A 17,604-nucleotide genomic window follows, 5' to 3' on the forward strand; every position below is an offset into this window, starting at 1 on the left:
AGTATTATCAAGTTATATTGTTTCAGAAATTCATATTAAGACTCTTCGTTCTACCTAGTTATTCTAGTTTTACACACTAGTTCTACCTAGTTATTCCAGTATAACAAAATACTAGTTCGTAGTTATACTTCTATATACCACAAAAATTTGATTCCGAGAGACATCAAGAGCAATTCCAACTAGTTTTATTTATTTTACATGTTCATACGAATCCAAACTTACCATTGAGTCGATGGTCTCGCTCTCACTTCGGCTTCTACTTCTTCTCGAGTTTGTTCCCAGCTCGAACTACTTGATTCCATAAAGAGGGATTCTTCGTTATCTCCTTAAACTTCATCTCGATTACTTGATTCTGGAAAGAGGGATTCTTCGTTAGCTCCTTCTTCTACGACCGCATTGGAATCCCTCTCTCCCTCTTCTTCAACCACCGGATTCAAAACCTCTTTCTACCACCGGATTATCTCCTCCTTGTACCAACGGTTCCGAATCCTTCTTTTACCACCGATTTTGAATCTTTCTCTCCTCCTTCTTTTACCACCGCTTGCGAATCTTCCTCTCCTTTTTCTACTTGTGTGATCTTAGTGTTTTTTTCCCCACCTTGTTCTTACCATCCTCGTTATCAAGTATGAAGACAAACGATGAAGGAGAACGATGAAGAAAAAGAGCGGTTTGTATTTTCTCTTTTAATTTAGGGATTTAATCGAGTTAGAAAGAGGAGAGAGAGAGGAGATTGGGTTAGATTCGATTTTGTTATGGGTGGGTGGATAAAACCCTAGTTTTCTTTGTAATTTTTCTTATTTTTGTAGGGTAGGAGAGTAAAACACTAATTTTCCAGATTTTAAATAAATCAAAAATAAATTTTAATTAGATGGGGGAGTTTTGAGATTTTCGATTTAGTTTTAGGAACTTTGGAGACGATTCCTCTTGCTGTTTTATTATTTTAGGGATTTTTGTAAATATATATATTCTCACGTAAATCAACATTAGGGGTCAAAAATATTAACCAGTAAAAAGAATTAGTTATTTATATTTTATACGTCTAGAGACGAAACATTCGTATTCTACATTGACTTTAAAAAGGCTATATATATATATATATATATATATAAGGGTTTATCAACCCACTCATCAGAGAAAGACAATTAGTACTATAAATCTGCAAGATGTAAATCTCAATAGTTCACATGATCTAACATACGTGCGGGACTAACTTGGTGTTCACATTATACTATTACGTAAATAATTGTGTCATATTTTTATGATCGTTTTCAAAATTTCTTTATTAAAAATAAATATTGTACATAAATGGAATAGATATATCTATATAAACATATATAGGTTTTGTTTGACAAACTATAATTACAAAAAAAAAATGATGAGATTGGAGATATTCATGCAGATGCACACATCAAAAAGGTTTTTGATATGACAACCCGTTAACGAAACAATATCTAACAGTCCAGTACATTTTATAGCTTTATATTTTTATTCCATTTTTATTTCTAGAAAATAACATTATAATTATGCGTTGTATGTAACCGTGCTTCATTGGTACTATACGTAAAATATATAATAATTAAGAAGAAGAATGAACTTTTTTAATCTCAGTTTTGTACATACACATTAATGTGATAAATAGATAATATTCGCTTACGGACAATGAAATAAAAGTGTGTTTTCAAATGAATAATTGAAAGACAAGTCATTCTGTATGTTCCAAACATTCTCTACAAACAGAAAAACGACAAATCTTATGGAATTATCCTCTTCTAATTAATATATAAATCAAATCCACAATTAGGATTAAAGATACTAATTAATTAAATACAAAAAATCGTAATCTAGGGAGGAAAAATAGGAGATTCTAGAGATAGTGATGAAGATTATGTATGTAAGCACTTGCATCAGTGGATGGCAGGACGTGTCTTGACCATGGACTTGCATGCTACACTTAGCGTAGCCGTATAACTTTTATAGTTTCTATTAAAGCATTTCTCATCTACCTACCGAAATGCCCTATCAATATATATACACGTAAAACGTTATAAATAGATAATATTTGATAAACATTTGCCAAATATACGGATTTATTTTGATAATCCAAATAGAAACATGAAAAGCGTTACGTAGTAGTAAATCTTCATTTCCACATTGGCCGATATATAATTATGCTTAACTGAAAAATAAATATATATTTTTTTCAGAAACTAATTATATATTTAGGTCCTTCTTATTGGGTCGACGTAAAGCAATATATGAAAAGAAGGAAAACGGAATAATTATCGTTGAGAAGAAATCAAGAAACAAAACGATATATGAAGGAGAGACTATGCGAATAATAGTATACGGATTCACTGATTAATTAATGGTACATTCTGTCAAACCTCTAGACGATAAGTAAAACAACACCATATAAAACCTTGATTAGCCTCGCGACAATTCGCCTCGTGACGACATTTTTGTATAATTTAATGATATTTATTTCTTTGTTTAACCATTAAAATTGGACCATTGTCAAAAAGGAACCAACGTACTTAATAATTAAAAAATTTGTTATATATATATATATATATATATAATGCAGCTGATGCTGACACTCACTAACACGTTAATATTATTAACCTTGATTTTTGTTATTTTATAATAATAGTTATCTTTTCAACTTTTGTGTTTCTGTTTTCTGTCCGTTTAAAAGTTAGGAAATTTGTTTTTTATTTACATAAAATAATGGAAAATGTTTGATTGTGGAAATGGGAGTAATGTCGCGTCTGTCCGATTTGTTTTGTATATGTTTTAACTTTTTTATTTGATTGATTTAAAATATTGTTTCCATTACGTATATGAGATTTGGCCATTTCTTGTTATCTGCTTATGGGATTGATACGGAAAAATGTCCCGCTACTTTTGAATTAAATATTAATAAAATATTTTTTATTTGTCAACTTTAATTTTTCAAAAATAAAGTATCATTTTGATTATTTTATTTTTATATATAAATATCCAGATCAAAAATTCAAAATCAAATATCCCCACAAAATTCCCAGCCAACCAAAAAAAACAACATTGAGTCCAACTCGCGTTCAAAAGACTTGCAAGGCCCGTTAAAGGTCATTTGTAACGGAAAAGTGAAACAAATGGCAATGACACATTTATAAGGTAAACAACAATATAGGTCTCGTACGGCCCACAAAAGCCCATTTGGTACGACTTGGAACGATAATTACTCTTGTCATCGTCACTAAATTACTTAGGTTGAAAGGGAAGAAGAGCCGACTAAATTTATTATATCCTTCAATAAAACAATTAGCCAAAAAGTCAAAGAATAGAAAATAATAAAAAGAGAGATTAATTTGGGTAAACAATGTTCGAAAAGATGGGAAGAAGAGGATGAACATTGATAAACTCCATGAGCATTAATAATATCGACTTTGTATTATATATAATTCATGACGGTGCATCGAAGCCAAAGAAAAGAATCTCTGTGTGATTTGATACTTGTTTCTTACGTAACAAATGTGCGATGATTCTTTTTAATCGTGCACATATTAACTGGATGTGTATATAAGAAGCACATTATTCATTTAAGTTCTATAGTAAATTTTAAAATATGTTCGTATATTAAAAAATAGCCAAGTGACTTCTCGATTCTCTTAAGCTATATGCATCAAGTACGAGAAAGCTGACGTGACCCACATGGTATATTAGAGCTTATAATATATGAAATTTTAACTCCGGTTATTCTTTTTACCCACTATACGTATGTATAATGTATGCATCAAGAATGTATATGTGTAATTATGTAACTATGTAAGTAGCAATGCCATGCGTAGATGACCCCTCATGCATACATGAAGAACATCAAATGGGTCCTCGCATATAATTGATGTAATTTAAAATCCAAATGATTTTGTCCAGTACTGGTCGAAGTGAAAGATGGAGAAAACACCAAATTTTTTACAGTTCATATTTTGTTATGCATTTAAATTTGACCACTATGTATGTGTATGTATAAGAGATGTTATATGTTTTGGTGTCATGGCATGTGCTGTTATATATGGCATTACTCGCGAAGCCCACGTGACTGAAAGCTTGGTTCAAACTTGACATGCATGTTACATAATCCATATCTACTTTACCATACGTTTATAAAGATAAATGTACACAATCTATATCTAATTTATAGAAGCCGTAACCTACTTGTCCCTATATATGATTAATACCATCGCAACATGCGAACATATTTTATTTTTAACTTTAAAGTTTACTATAATCCCAAACACCATGGACTGACATCTATCAAATTTTACAATTTCGGAAAATTTGGTGAAACAAAATTTTATCTATTTTTACACACACAACAAAAAAAAAGTAACCGCTTTCAGATTTATTCAATTTTTTCAAAATTTTCAATTTTTTTGGTAGAAGCCTAAGATGATTATTTATTAATTAGTACATTAATTTGGAATTAACATTCACACAAATTTAACAAATCACGATTTTAAAGATCATAAACAATATACCACTACAACCATTTTATATGATTAGTACAGTATGTAGCTTTGTTGACGTACCAATTTACTAACTTAAAATATTTGCGAAGATTAGACTATGACCATGATCATTGAGACAGTGACGAAACTTTTCTGGTACAACGACTTCATAATCTCAGTGTGTATAGTTATGGTCGGTCATATGCAATTAAGACCTTTCAAGTACAATACTTAATCAGTATTACTCATCCCGGATTCTCAAATCCAACCAAATTCTCAATCTCTTAACTGTAGTCTTATTTGTCAAAGTACGTACTTCTACTACATACTACTATATATCTCTAAAAAGTTTTTAAATTGATTTATTAATTAATTCAGACAGATTGTTTGGGACTCAACCACCAAATTAATGCTGTTCACATGTAAGGATCATTTGCCGTTACGGCCGGTATAGCCGCGTATCATGCTAAAAAATAAAAATAAAATCGGTTACTAAAGTTGTATTATATATTTCGTAGTACCAACAAAGGTTCATGGCACTTTTTCTATTTTTCTAGTAGGCTTAGCATAATTTACCTTTGACCGGTATCTTCTTATACAATAATGATTAGCCCATGATATGACACTTTATCCTCTACTTTATCCCTCGGCAAATAATTACACAAATGAAATATAATGGTTATAACGCCTTTTCTCTTCAAATGATTGGAGCCTTTCAATTCCCAAAATTATTGATTTCGATGATTGGAATCATCGGGACATAATATTAATCTTGTCATATTTTTTTTCTTTTTTTTCTCACAAGTTGCTCAAAATTGCTCATTAATTACTTTCATCCTGATACCATGTAGAGTAAGTCTTGTTTTAAAAGAAAACTTGTAATTTAGTTCAAGAAAACAATATGTGACGTGGACATTCTTGTACAATGCAACGTACCTAGTCAAATGCTAAGTTCAAAACTTACTATAGGAGTTTATAACATACTTTCTCCCTTTCATAATCATCAAAGTTTTAGTAGCCAATTCAAATAATTAGGCTTCATCGAACATTTTAGACAGTGAGATCGATCATGCCATTCTCTTGATTTACCTAAGTGACATTACCTTTTGACTTTCCCCATTTGCTTATTTTCAGTTGACCAACTCCCGCCAATACCATATAATGATTAATTTCTTAAGTTACATGGCACTAAATTAAGCCTCCTTGTCTTATGCCTTAACTAACGTCCTTAACCAACGCTAACGATCATTATAGACTACTACTCAAAGGAGAATTATCACATGAAACTCAAGCACTAAACCAATTGATAACTAAATATTGAAGAAATTAAACAAAAGAGGTCCCATATTTACGAATTCAAAAATATAATATATATTAAAAAGAGTGAATTACATATTTATGTGTACAATAATACATGCAAACTTCCACTTAAATTACAAGGGGATATATATATTATATATATAACCACTGCAAATCCACATTCGGACTGAGTGCACTTTAAAAACATATAACAACATATAACAACTTTACACCGAAAAATTGCATAAAAACTCACCCAAACATAAATGAATATTACATATATAATGATATGATTATAGATATCTTGGAAAATGAAAAATACTTTCCCAAAATATAAAAAAATGAAGGAAATAAAGAAGAAGAAAAAACCGTGAAGTTTTTCGTGTTCGTCGTCTCAAACTTAGGGAGATGAATATTTTCATCGTTCATCAGGTACACGATCGGACCATGAAACCCGGAAAACCCAGTTAGAGACTGTCTTCTTCCTCAAACTCTTGAGCCTTTCATGGCTGCTTCTTGATATCATTCGTCCACAGTCTGTGGACTCTACGAAAGTTTTGAGCCTCTTCAAGGCCAAATCCAGTGTATCCTCGCTCATATTAGCGAAACAAACCCTAAACCAACCCGGTTCGGTGCAGTGACACGACGAACCAGGCGAGATGTTTAGTTTCACGTTGTAAACAATCTTTTTCCAGAGCTCAAGCTCTGCTTCGAATGTGTTTGTGTCCAAGAGATGCCTCATGTCGACCCAACAGAACAAACCTGCGTTGCTTCTCAGGGAAGTAATCCCCGCAGCCTCAAGACCAGACACGAGGCGTCTCTGTCTCGACTTGAGGCGTTTCTGGTTCTCTTCGAGGTATTGGCTTGTGAACTTCTTGTCAGAGAGCAAGGCAGAGAGAAGGTACTGTGTCTGAGAAGAAACAAGACCGAAACTTGACATTTTTGTAGCTGCTGAAACGATCATTTCGTCGTTGGAGTAGATCGCTCCCACACGGAAACCAGGGAGTCCCAAATCCTTGGAAAGGCTATAGACGACGTGGACTCGTTTTGAAACCTCGGTGTTTTCGAGTTTCTTGTCTTTCAAGACATCCATTACACTTATGAACTGTTCAAACCCAAACATGGTGCCTGAGTAGATTTCGTCGCTGATGAGATGAATGTTTTTGGAAGTGATGAAGTCAACGAGAAGGTTGAGTTCGCGTCTGGTCAGCGCAGTGCCAAGTGGGTTAGATGGATTCGTGACAAGAACTCCTTTGACTTTGAGATCAAGTTTTTGGGCTTGTTGGTAAGCTTGTTGCAGAGCCGCTTCCGTGATTTGGAAGCCATTAGAGCTCGAGCAGTGGATAGGTACAATCTCAGCTCCGGTTCTCCATTTAAGATCTCTATCAAATCTGTAATCATAAAAAAGCCTAAACGTAAGCATAGGTATTTAATGGGTTACTTGGTATCCAATTAAAGTGGGATATGGTTAGAAGTGTAATTTACCCTGGATAGTAAGGAGTAGGCAAGAGGAAAGCATCGCCAGGTTCTGCAAGACAAAATATGAGAGTCTCGTTCGCAGAGGTTGAACCAGCAGCTAAAACAATCTTTTTCGGGTCGAAGGTGACTCGGTTTCCTCTTATTTCCTCCATAAACTCAGCCATAGCCTAAAATAAAATAACAGAAAATGATGTTCATCAGTATTGATAAATGGATTTATTACTTGTGATACACGTTAGGTTCTCACAAAAGAAGCTTACTTTTTTGAATTCAGGCATGCCATGATAGTCTTGAAAGAGAGCAAGCTCTTTGAAAATGGATTGACCGTTCCTCTTCAGACTAGCTGCGTCTGGGTTCTTAGCTAACCATGACTCGATTAAATCGAAACATAGCTGGTTTTCGGCAAGACCCATCTGGATCATCCCATTAGGGTTCGTGATCTCATCGTAAGGATTCTTCTCGTACTCTTCCCATCCCAAGAAGTAGGATGAGTCTTGTCCATGACCATTGCTTGTCACTTTTGTCGAAAGCTGTTTCATTTTCTGATTTTAAGTCAAGAGATTATGGTCGTAGAAAAGATTAATGTGGGAAGAGAGAGAGAGATAGAGAGAAAAAAAAGAGAGAGATCCTGAATTAGGGTTTAAAGTTGGTGAAGAGTGAGATGTGGTTGGAGAAGTAATGGGTCTGTTGGGACGTATATATAGATAAATAATCTTACGACATTTAATCCCAAAAATTAAAAAGTTTGACTCAACAGAATCAGAAACTAGAGAGACTTTTTTTACCGTCCAGACATATGACCATAGTTTTAGTAAATATTCGCTAAGACTGTGAGACAACTTCTTTTCAGTTTTATTTAATGCGATCGCTAATAATTAATCAGCTATTATTTGATAAAAATAAATGAGTAATATATTACAATAGTTCTTGTTTCTATTTGAAAATAAGAATGACCCATTATTGAGTTTTCTATTTGTTATTGCATTCACACATACATCTTAGTACCATGGATACTTTATAATAATTTACAAATCCAATGATCTATATACATCACATTTTGAGCTTCTATATACTTTTTAATTTCTTTGTTTGTTTTCTAGGATATAACTAAGTATATTTAATAATAATTCTACAAATTAATCGGGATGAGAAAGGAAATATAATTATGATCAGTCATTAAAATAACGATATTTAGTAATAATAAAATGATTAGTCTTTACGCGTTTCCGTCACCGCCGGACCGTCCTTATTATGACCATCCTTTAGGGACCAAACATATCAATTAAAAACAGAAAACGCAAATATCATAAATATTTTTATATTTCACTCTATGGAGTTGGATAGTGATTAACTCAATGCTTCATAGTTTGGTAAAACTCTCTTTCTGCAGAATGTGAGTAATTTTGTTGATAAAAGTTGTGAGCATTGTGTGAGATTTTGTCATCAGATTCTGTAGTTAAGTGTCAACGTTGACTTATATAATAATATTATTGAAAATAAAATAGGGTGGTAAACGTAAAATTGAAGAAAAAGGAAATGACATACACGAAAAGGGAAGAGAGACAAGTGGAGTAGGGATCAAATGGTGGTGTGATGCCATACCGACATCAAATCGCCTTAAGAGCCCAGATCATGTATACGTAGGCATATACGTATATATATATATACATTTATACATGTAAAACACATTAGTTTATACGAAAGAGGGTAAGTCAAATAGGGCCATTTATGCTCCCTAAATTCTAGTAGTCCCAAATGTCTTGGTCCGTCATTATTTATTTATTTCCTTCCTCGATATTCATCGACAGAAACTTATTTGCTTGGTGGGATCATATTCATCTAAATATGTTTTTGACTGATCAGGATGTTTCCGTTTTGTAATCGACAGATTGATCGAACTTGTAATTTCTTGTTTCCATCGATATACATATATCAGTAGGACGCGTAAATATTTCTTTAAACATGGGATTTTTTTTATCTATAAGAAAAAATTCCTAAAAATTGTTTAATGAAAATATGATTTAAAATGAGTGATTCATTGATTTGGACTTATGATGATTAATTTATCAACTTAATATTTAATCCATCACATTGAGTTATATTAACATAAGAAAATCAAGTGGACGATATCAAAGCCAATGTTGGTAGCCGTTGGTTATAACTTATGCCCCCAGATTTTTAGGCGATTTTGTGTGATTTAAGTTTGACTCCAACTATTAACTAACTTAACTGGAATATTCTTTGGTAGGTATTGTTTCTCTGAAAGAAAAAAAATATTCGACGTCAGGAAATCGTTATTAATTCAAAGATATAATTTTATAATATTATGGTTTATTTAATAGACCCACTTTTGAAATTTCTTAATAATTAATGAGACGTATTTCATAAGATTTTAGAAAGCTCAAATTGATTTGATTGGTGCGATAAAAATGGGTCATCGTATAACAACTCATAATAATTGATAGAATGCAATACGACTCATTGAAAATCACATGTGATATATAGAAGATGATGAAGCCATATATTTCGGTATTGATCATTTCATCATCATCATCATCTTGTTCTTGATTCTGTTGTTTTCTGAAACAACCAAAAAGATATCATATCAACTCATACAATGCAATCATCCACTATATCATACAGCTTCTTTAGATTCGATATTTTGAAGAATCAAGCTAGAACACCATATGAATATTTTTATGAATATAACACAGAGTTGTTAGATATATTCCCATTTTTATATTACAACATTAGAAACAGAACAAAAAAATAGAAATTATGTAGAATAGAAAAGGAAGTTTTAACACGCTAATAATAATAGTGAAAAAAATATATATATATACATATCAGGTTTTGAGAGAGTGTTAACTGGGGGCTACGCTTTAAATTCTTGGAACATGAATAGTGGAAATTATGAAAAACAAAAAAGATTGAAAAAGAGAAAGATCACGATGGTTGTCACAAAATGTTGTTGATGATGTAGGGACTTGGGGTGGGTAGGGTCTTATAACCTATACTTTTCACATGCATATTCTTCAACCCTATTTCTACTGCATCTCCATGTGCCTCCCCTCACGTCTCTACCTCCTCCTTCATCATTTTTTTATTTTTTTATTACAAAATATATACATAGAATTTTCTCAATTGCACCATATTTTGAACAAGCTAACCCAAAATTTAAATAGCCTTTTTTATAAAAAAAAATGTTAGTTTTTTAGCCTATAACTCTCTCCTCAAGGGGTTTGAAATTTGAAATTTCACTCCGTTGATATATTTTCAAGAATGAAGCATCCAAAAGAAGTTTATGTTTCGGTTATATATTTTCAAAGTTTTATAAAAATAAAGAGTTGAAAGCGATTAAAATCATGAAAGAGACTTAATCCAAAATTGATGTTGTATATATAGATATAAAAGTTGGTGTTATATGACAATTGGGTAGGTCATATGACTCATATCGAAGCAAACTTGACAAACAAACAAAAAAAAAAAGTGAAAACAAGAAAATCCCACCTGCATTGGATACCAAGTTAACAAACAGTATGGTCGACTTATGTTTATGTCTTTATACCAGTTTGTATTTGTCTCTCTCCCTATCCTTTTCCATATTCATAAATCTATATATGCTGTATTTTGTTTGATTGTCTTTTCATTTTATCTTTTTTGGCAAATGGTTCCCAAGTTTTGAAACCAATTATAGATTGGAAAACGACTCATTTAGCTGCTATATAGGTTTACATACATAATCAACAAAACTATGTACTCTCTGTGTTTCGGCTCAACTTACCAAGGAATTAAGAAAATAAACTTACACGAGTATTTCTTGTGTAACGTGGGCCACTTTTATACTGTCCAATCATACAATTTTATTATTAGGCCTGGGCCTCTATCAACCAATTCAAATAGAAGGGGCCTCTTAGTCTTCTCGACTTGTAGAGTTGCATCGAGCCTTCTCTAACCTTGGGACAGGTATATCTATGACAAACAGTGATATAATCGAATGAGCCAAATGAGTTAGGATGATCTCAAATTGACTCATCGACCATACAGTTAGCGAACTAGCAACAAGAGTACCAGATTTTATCAGGTAATGTTATACCTTTATATCATAAAGATGCAGGCTAATTTATTAAATAGTTAAATTATGAATCAAATAGTTGAGAATTGTTTACAATTTGTGGCACTTTTTGTTTCTTTCTATAGTGAAAAAGGCATTTAACAGAGATGAGATATATCTGGTTTGATGTTTTAAGAACCAGTAATAATATAGTGTACTAATGTAATGGCTTGAGGTGGAAAACTTGACAAGCTGGTTTATATGAACTCTTGGAAGCTGCTTGTTCGAATTTCTTGTTTGCTGCTTCATTTCCCTCTAAATTCGTCTGTGAGAAGAAACGGATCCACCATGACGAGCTACGCATTTTTGCCTGCAAAAACATTGGGATTGCATCAAGTTAGCAGAACGGAGAAGTATAGACCAAACCCACATCTCTGAATTGGTGAATGTATTGGTTCATTCATGACAAGAACATGGTTTTAAGTGAACTTACCGGTCGCCCAAATTTGGACAATTCCGCGCCTTTAGCCTTTTGTTGACCAGGGTTACCTATAATGGATGAAGATTAAGTGCAATCAGACTGGATTTACATATCTTAATCTCAGGGTTTTTTTCTTTCTAAATGGTTAGGTTTAGTTACCTGCAAAAAGAACAACACCATCTGAAGCAACCCTTGCAAGTTCAGGAACGGTTTTGTTCAGGTACCTAGGTGAGAGGTAATCCAAAGCATCTGAGACAATCACAAGCGAAAACGACTTTGACCGGTAAGGCAGAGGGAATTTGATGTCAGCCACACGTACAAGGCCTTTGTGTAAAAGACTTTTGCAGCTAGAGTCTGCATCCTCTACATCATACGGCTCAACACCCCATGCTTCAGTCTCTTCTTCGTTTAATAGACTCGAGACCACTGAGCATGTTTCAGGACCCACATGCAGGACTTTGCGCATGCTATCTCCGTACGCATTCTTAAGAACAGGAATAGCTCTTTGAACTTCTGATGTGCAAGAATAGTCACCTGTAGAGAGTTGTTAAACAAGTTCAAAAGTTAATATCACCTATCATAAGCACATGTCTCGAAGATGAGAAACAAGAATTACCTGTGATCTTGCTAACTTCTCTGATACTTTTGAACATACCTGTAAACACAGGAAATGTCCATTAGGGTTTTCAAATCAGAATCACAAGCAAAAAAAAAAAGACATGCATCTTATTATATACTTAGTTGAAGATAGATAGATATACACACCTGGACCACTGTAAACATAACCAATGAGAAGGCATGCTCCCTGTAAAACATTTGAAAAAAAAAAAAAAACAATCAGTTTTATATCCTACGAAGCGAATTTTATTATTAGAGATTACACTGAAGTACAAACCATCATCATCATACCACGAGAACAAGGCAAACAGATAACAGAGGAGACGAACGAGATTTTGAATGCAAAGCTCCTACAAACGGAAAGCTTCCACTATCCCCTACACGCCTCGTTACTTGCCTTCTTGACATGGCTTAGATCCCTCAAATCCTTTTTTTTTTTTTTTTTTCAGACCTTCAAACCAATATATAGACATATTAGAATTGATTCATCCACACTCTATGTTCTTTTATGCTCTCTAATACACGCCACTCCTGGATTTAACCATTACCGACACAAATTCAAGACACACAGATTTCAGAAATTTGATTCCGCGTTAGCTACTTCCAATTTTTTTTTTTTACCAGATATGGAATCAATTTTTAAAAATAAGATCCACGAAAGATAGAACAAAACAGATTTGGCGAACAAAGTTCATTGTATCATTACAGTAACATAATAGCAAGAACTCACCAAGCTCAACATGAAATCCGCAAAAAACAAATCAATACCAATTGATAGATCCATCAAACACGCTAACTAGAACCCCCCCCCCCCCCCCCCCCCCAAAAAATAAAATAAAAGTATGACATACCTTGAATCAACGATTTCAGATAAACGATGTTCGGATCTAAAGATCTCAGATCCGCAAAATTGCTTCTTCTGTTCTGTGTAAGTAGCTCCACTTAAAATTTTTACCAAAGAAGAGCTTCGTCCCCTAGTGCTGTTTATTATCGAGTGCGTTACTACCCAAAAACGCCGCCGTTTTGCTTATGCGCATCTAACTAACATATTATTAGACTTCTTGCCGTTTTGCCGACACTTCTCAGCTAATTTAATTAGACTAATCTGTTTTATCCCCCAAAAAATAATAAATTAAGCAAATAAGCTTTTCTAACTATAATGCCCAATCAGTAAAAGAAAAGCCTCACAACGGCCCACAGACTGCGTATAGAAATCTCTTATAGGCCCACTACTGATGATAGTTAACGTACGACGTGGCGATTATGAACGTTGGAGCAGTTTTCCAATTCTCCCAGACGCGCTTTTCGTTTTTTGGACAATAATCTGCCTTAGGAATTGGAAATATCACTTTTTTCCTCGGAACAAAAATCTGCCTTAGGAATTGGAAATAGGTATCTCTCACTTAACAACCGTCCGATCAATCTCAAACCTAATCTAACGGTGAATTACACATTACAGGAACATTCTGGAAACATAACTCTCAACCTCTATAAAAAACCCTGACTTCGTTGCTTTCTTCACAAACTCAAAAAAAACCTAAAAACCTAAGCAGCTCTAAAACTTTTCGTCTCTTTCTTCTTGATAAGCTAAAAGCTTTGTGATAATAACAATGGCTGGTAAGGGAGAAGGTCCTGCGATCGGTATCGATCTTGGTACCACCTACTCTTGTGTTGGAGTGTGGCAACACGACCGTGTTGAGATCATTGCTAATGATCAAGGTAACCGAACCACGCCGTCTTACGTCGCTTTCACCGACACCGAGAGGTTGATCGGAGATGCTGCTAAGAACCAGGTCGCCATGAACCCTGTTAACACTGTCTTCGGTATGTGTACTCTCTCATCTTATTACATACTCTGCTTTTAATTCTTCTCCCGGTGTTTCGTGTTTGAGTTAAATCACGAATTTTTAGGGTTTGTATAGGATGATTTTTAGGGTTTGAGTTGAATTACTTCTTTGCGTTATACCCTATGCGCTGATTATTAACTATTCCTGTGGATTTGTTGAAGTTATGATTTTTATCTTCTCTGACAAAAGAATTTTAGTTTAAGTTGATGATTTGGTCTGTAATGTCCACTATGATTTTGATTAATTTTTATGTTCGGTCTATTGATTTTGTTTTGTTTAATTTTGACAGATGCAAAGAGGTTGATTGGTCGTAGATTCAGTGATGCATCTGTCCAAAGCGACAGGAAGTTGTGGCCTTTCACTGTCATCTCTTCTGGAACTGCTGAGAAACCAATGATCGTAGTCAACTACAAGGGTGAAGAGAAACAGTTCGCCGCTGAGGAGATCTCTTCCATGGTTCTCATTAAGATGCGTGAGATTAGTGAAGCTTACCTTGGCACTACTATCAAGAACGCTGTGGTCACAGTTCCAGCTTACTTCAATGACTCTCAGCGTCAAGCTACTAAGGATGCTGGTGTCATCGCTGGTTTGAATGTTCTGCGTATCATCAACGAGCCCACTGCTGCTGCCATTGCCTACGGTCTTGACAAGAAAGCCACCAGTATTGGAGAGAAGAACGTTCTTATCTTTGATCTTGGTGGTGGTACTTTTGATGTCTCTCTTCTTACAATTGAAGAAGGTATCTTTGAGGTCAAGGCTACTGCTGGAGACACTCATCTTGGTGGCGAAGATTTCGATAACAGAATGGTTAACCACTTTGTTCAAGAGTTTAAGAGGAAGAGCAAGCAGGACATCACTGGCCTCGCAAGACCCCTCAGGAGGCTGAGAACAGCTTGCGAGAGAGCAAAGAGAACTCTTTCTTCCACGGCGCAAACGACCATCGAAATTGACTCTCTCCATGGAGGAGCTGACCTCTTTGCTCCAATTACCCGTGCTAGATTCGAAGAGCTTAACATGGATCTTTTCAGGAAGTGTATGGAGCCTGTTGAGAAGTGTCTCCGTGATGCTAAGATGGACAAGAACTCAGTCCATGAAGTCGTTCTTGTCGGTGGTTCCACCCGTATCCCCAAAGTTCAACAGCTTCTCCAAGATTTCTTCAATGGTAAAGAGCTCTGCAAGTCTATCAACCCCGATGAGGCTGTTGCATACGGTGCAGCCGTCCAGGGAGCTATTCTAAGCGGTGAAGGAAACGAAAAAGTTCAAGACCTTCTCCTCCTTGACGTAACTCCTCTCTCCCTTGGTTTGGAAACTGCTGGTGGTGTCATGACCACTTTGATTCAGAGAAACACAACCATCCCGACCAAGAAGGAGCAGGTCTTCTCCACTTACTCAGACAATCAGCCCGGCGTGTTGATCCAGGTGTTCGAAGGTGAGAGAGCCAGAACCAAGGACAACAACCTTCTCGGTAAATTCGAGCTCTCCGGAATCCCTCCGGCTCCTCGTGGTGTCCCTCAGATCACTGTCTGCTTTGACATCGATGCTAATGGTATCCTCAACGTATCTGCTGAGGACAAGACCACCGGACAGAAGAACAAGATCACCATCACGAATGACAAGGGTCGTCTCTCCAAGGATGAGATCGAGAAGATGGTTCAAGAGGCAGAGAAGTACAAGTCTGAGGACGAGGAGCACAAGAAGAAGGTTGAAGCCAAGAATGCTCTTGAGAACTACGCTTACAACATGCGGAACACCATCCGTGATGAGAAGATCAGTGAGAAGCTTCCAGCTGCAGACAAGAAGAAGATTGAGGACTCGATTGACGAAGCAATCCAATGGCTTGATGGTAACCAATTGGCTGAAGCTGACGAGTTTGAAGACAAGATGAAGCAGCTGGAGGGTGTTTGTAATCCGATCATCGCCAAGATGTACCAAGGAGCTGGTGGTGAAGCCGGTGGTCCAGGTCCCCATGGTATGGACGAAGCTGCTCCTCCTGCTCCAGGCGGTGCTGGCCCTAAGATCGAGGAGGTCGACTAATCTGTTGGATCTTGACATGTCTCTCTCTTTCTGTCTATCTTTACTTTTGATCGTAAGACTTTATTGTTGTTTTGTTGTGTTTTTTTGGTTTGTATTTTTTTGGACAATGGCTGGTTTGCCCAGCTACGATGACGGATACAAGTTTTCTATAGAACACTTGTTCATTTTTGCTCATTAGTAAAAAATGTCTGCTATTGGATATAAGAACGTCGTCAACATAGAACTTAAACAAGGGACTTTTACTTTAATGGTTGTACTAACAAAAAGAAGATTAAACTTTTGGACTCAGGTTAACAAAGAAGAGCAGCTACGAATATTTGACTACGAGTTACACAACTTATACATAAACCTTAGGAATTTAAAGTTCACGAAGATGTAGTTGCAATATTTTCAAACAAGTATCTCTAAATGGGTGAACTAATTAAATTAATTAAGATTCATGTTCCACATCAGATCATTCAAATCGGATGAGCAAATCTTCTAAGAGTCAGAAACATATGTGTATGCACGCCAAGACATATGTGTATGCACGCCAAGACATAAACCTGTGAATCTTCTCATGGTGGGTGTATGATCATATGAATCAGAAAGGTATGGACTGCCGACCAGGCCAAGACTCAATCTTCTGGAAGTAATCGACAGGCACTACACCATCAATGCCTTCAGTCAAAATCACTTTGTTGTCTGACATGTAGAACGCAATCCCATCTGGATATATATTCACAAGTATTACTGAAATGTTGAATCTCTGACGGACAACATCACTAAATTTAAGACACAGAATCAAGGCCTCATGCTAGAGTAATACCTTCCAGAGCTTTCTTCATGTCGAGGAAGATCAAAACATCAACATTCCTTCTCATGCCTTGGCCAGAAATCATGTAAATTTGGAATCAGATAAATGTGCATATGCAATCATAAAGCAGAAACAACAACAACAATAGGATAAAAAAATCTAACCACTAATCACTTTAAGCCACAAGAGAAGTGAACATGCATTCTATTCATGCGCTTTAAGCCTGATGCTAAGATGGATTCCAAATTCTTCCTATAAGTTCCATGTACACACACTGCCATTACAGAAATTTCTAATTAACACGAGCACCTAACTATGCGAGTCATATACATACATAATAGAAGAAATCACAAGTATGTGTCCTACTAGTACCTGGAGCTTCTTCTGGTGACAGTATTGGTTTAAGTAACTTTTCAGACTCTACCGTCTGCGCACAGAGACAATTGGAAAGGTCTCAGCTTTCAACACAAAAGATGAAGAAGACACACTAGTTTCATCTCTTTCGA

General features: G+C 35.3%; 3 protein-coding genes and 1 pseudogene across 4 annotated transcripts; 1 reads left to right on the plus strand and 3 right to left on the minus strand.

The window, feature by feature from the left end:
* Positions 1–5,845: 5,845 nt before the first annotated feature.
* LOC104727242 (1-aminocyclopropane-1-carboxylate synthase 5-like) lies at positions 5,846–8,896 on the minus strand. The gene is made up of 3 exons (XM_010446297.3): positions 7,529–8,896; positions 7,275–7,435; positions 5,846–7,180 (listed from the first exon to the last, which is right to left on the minus strand). The coding sequence occupies exons 1-3, from the start codon at positions 7,805–7,807 to the stop codon at positions 6,208–6,210; spliced, it is 1,413 nt and encodes a 470-aa protein (XP_010444599.1). The 5' UTR covers positions 7,808–8,896; the 3' UTR covers positions 5,846–6,207.
* Positions 8,897–11,390: 2,494 nt separating this feature from the next.
* LOC104727243 (putative pectin methylesterase CGR3) lies at positions 11,391–13,500 on the minus strand. Its single transcript, XM_010446298.3, has 7 exons — positions 13,273–13,500; positions 12,713–12,872; positions 12,569–12,608; positions 12,420–12,458; positions 11,963–12,337; positions 11,816–11,871; positions 11,391–11,692 (listed from the first exon to the last, which is right to left on the minus strand). Exons 2-7 carry the CDS (start codon positions 12,827–12,829, stop codon positions 11,540–11,542), a joined length of 780 nt encoding a protein of 259 aa, XP_010444600.1. The 5' UTR covers positions 12,830–12,872; positions 13,273–13,500; the 3' UTR covers positions 11,391–11,539.
* A 428-nt stretch (positions 13,501–13,928) lies between these two features.
* Positions 13,929–16,503, plus strand: LOC104729079 (heat shock 70 kDa protein 2-like). Its single transcript, XM_087475171.1, has 2 exons — positions 13,929–14,245; positions 14,558–16,503. The coding sequence occupies exons 1-2, from the start codon at positions 14,032–14,034 to the stop codon at positions 16,300–16,302; spliced, it is 1,959 nt and encodes a 652-aa protein (XP_087331297.1). The 5' UTR covers positions 13,929–14,031; the 3' UTR covers positions 16,303–16,503.
* An 89-nt stretch (positions 16,504–16,592) lies between these two features.
* On the minus strand, positions 16,593–17,552 carry LOC104729080 (uncharacterized; annotated as a pseudogene). The gene is made up of 4 exons (XR_015572403.1): positions 17,471–17,552; positions 17,263–17,372; positions 17,111–17,167; positions 16,593–17,010 (listed from the first exon to the last, which is right to left on the minus strand). The product of XR_015572403.1 is annotated as an uncharacterized LOC104729080 (transcript).
* Positions 17,553–17,604: the final 52 nt, after the last annotated feature.

The sequence above is a fragment of the Camelina sativa genome, chromosome 11 (genome assembly GCF_030686135.1).
Source record: "Camelina sativa cultivar CO46 ecotype springtype chromosome 11, ASM3068613v1".
Classification (NCBI taxonomy): domain Eukaryota; kingdom Viridiplantae; phylum Streptophyta; class Magnoliopsida; order Brassicales; family Brassicaceae; genus Camelina; species Camelina sativa.

Coding starts and splice junctions, on each gene's coding strand:
- LOC104727242 (XM_010446297.3), bottom strand. CDS start 7,807: ATGAAACAGCTTTCGACAAAAGTGACAAGCAATGGTCATGGACAAGAC. Junction 7,436..7,528: donor GCATGCCTGAATTCAAAAAA/GTAAGCTTCTTT, acceptor ATTTTATTTTAG/GCTATGGCTGAGTTTATGGA. Junction 7,181..7,274: donor CCTACTCCTTACTATCCAGG/GTAAATTACACT, acceptor TTATGATTACAG/ATTTGATAGAGATCTTAAAT.
- LOC104727243 (XM_010446298.3), bottom strand. CDS start 12,829: ATGTCAAGAAGGCAAGTAACGAGGCGTGTAGGGGATAGTGGAAGCTTT. Junction 12,609..12,712: donor CTGTTTGCCTTGTTCTCGTG/GTATGATGATGA, acceptor AATGTTTTACAG/GGAGCATGCCTTCTCATTGG. Junction 11,693..11,815: donor TGTCCAAATTTGGGCGACCG/GTAAGTTCACTT, acceptor ATGTTTTTGCAG/GCAAAAATGCGTAGCTCGTC.
- LOC104729079 (XM_087475171.1), top strand. CDS start 14,032: ATGGCTGGTAAGGGAGAAGGTCCTGCGATCGGTATCGATCTTGGTACC. Junction 14,246..14,557: donor CCCTGTTAACACTGTCTTCG/GTATGTGTACTC, acceptor TAATTTTGACAG/ATGCAAAGAGGTTGATTGGT.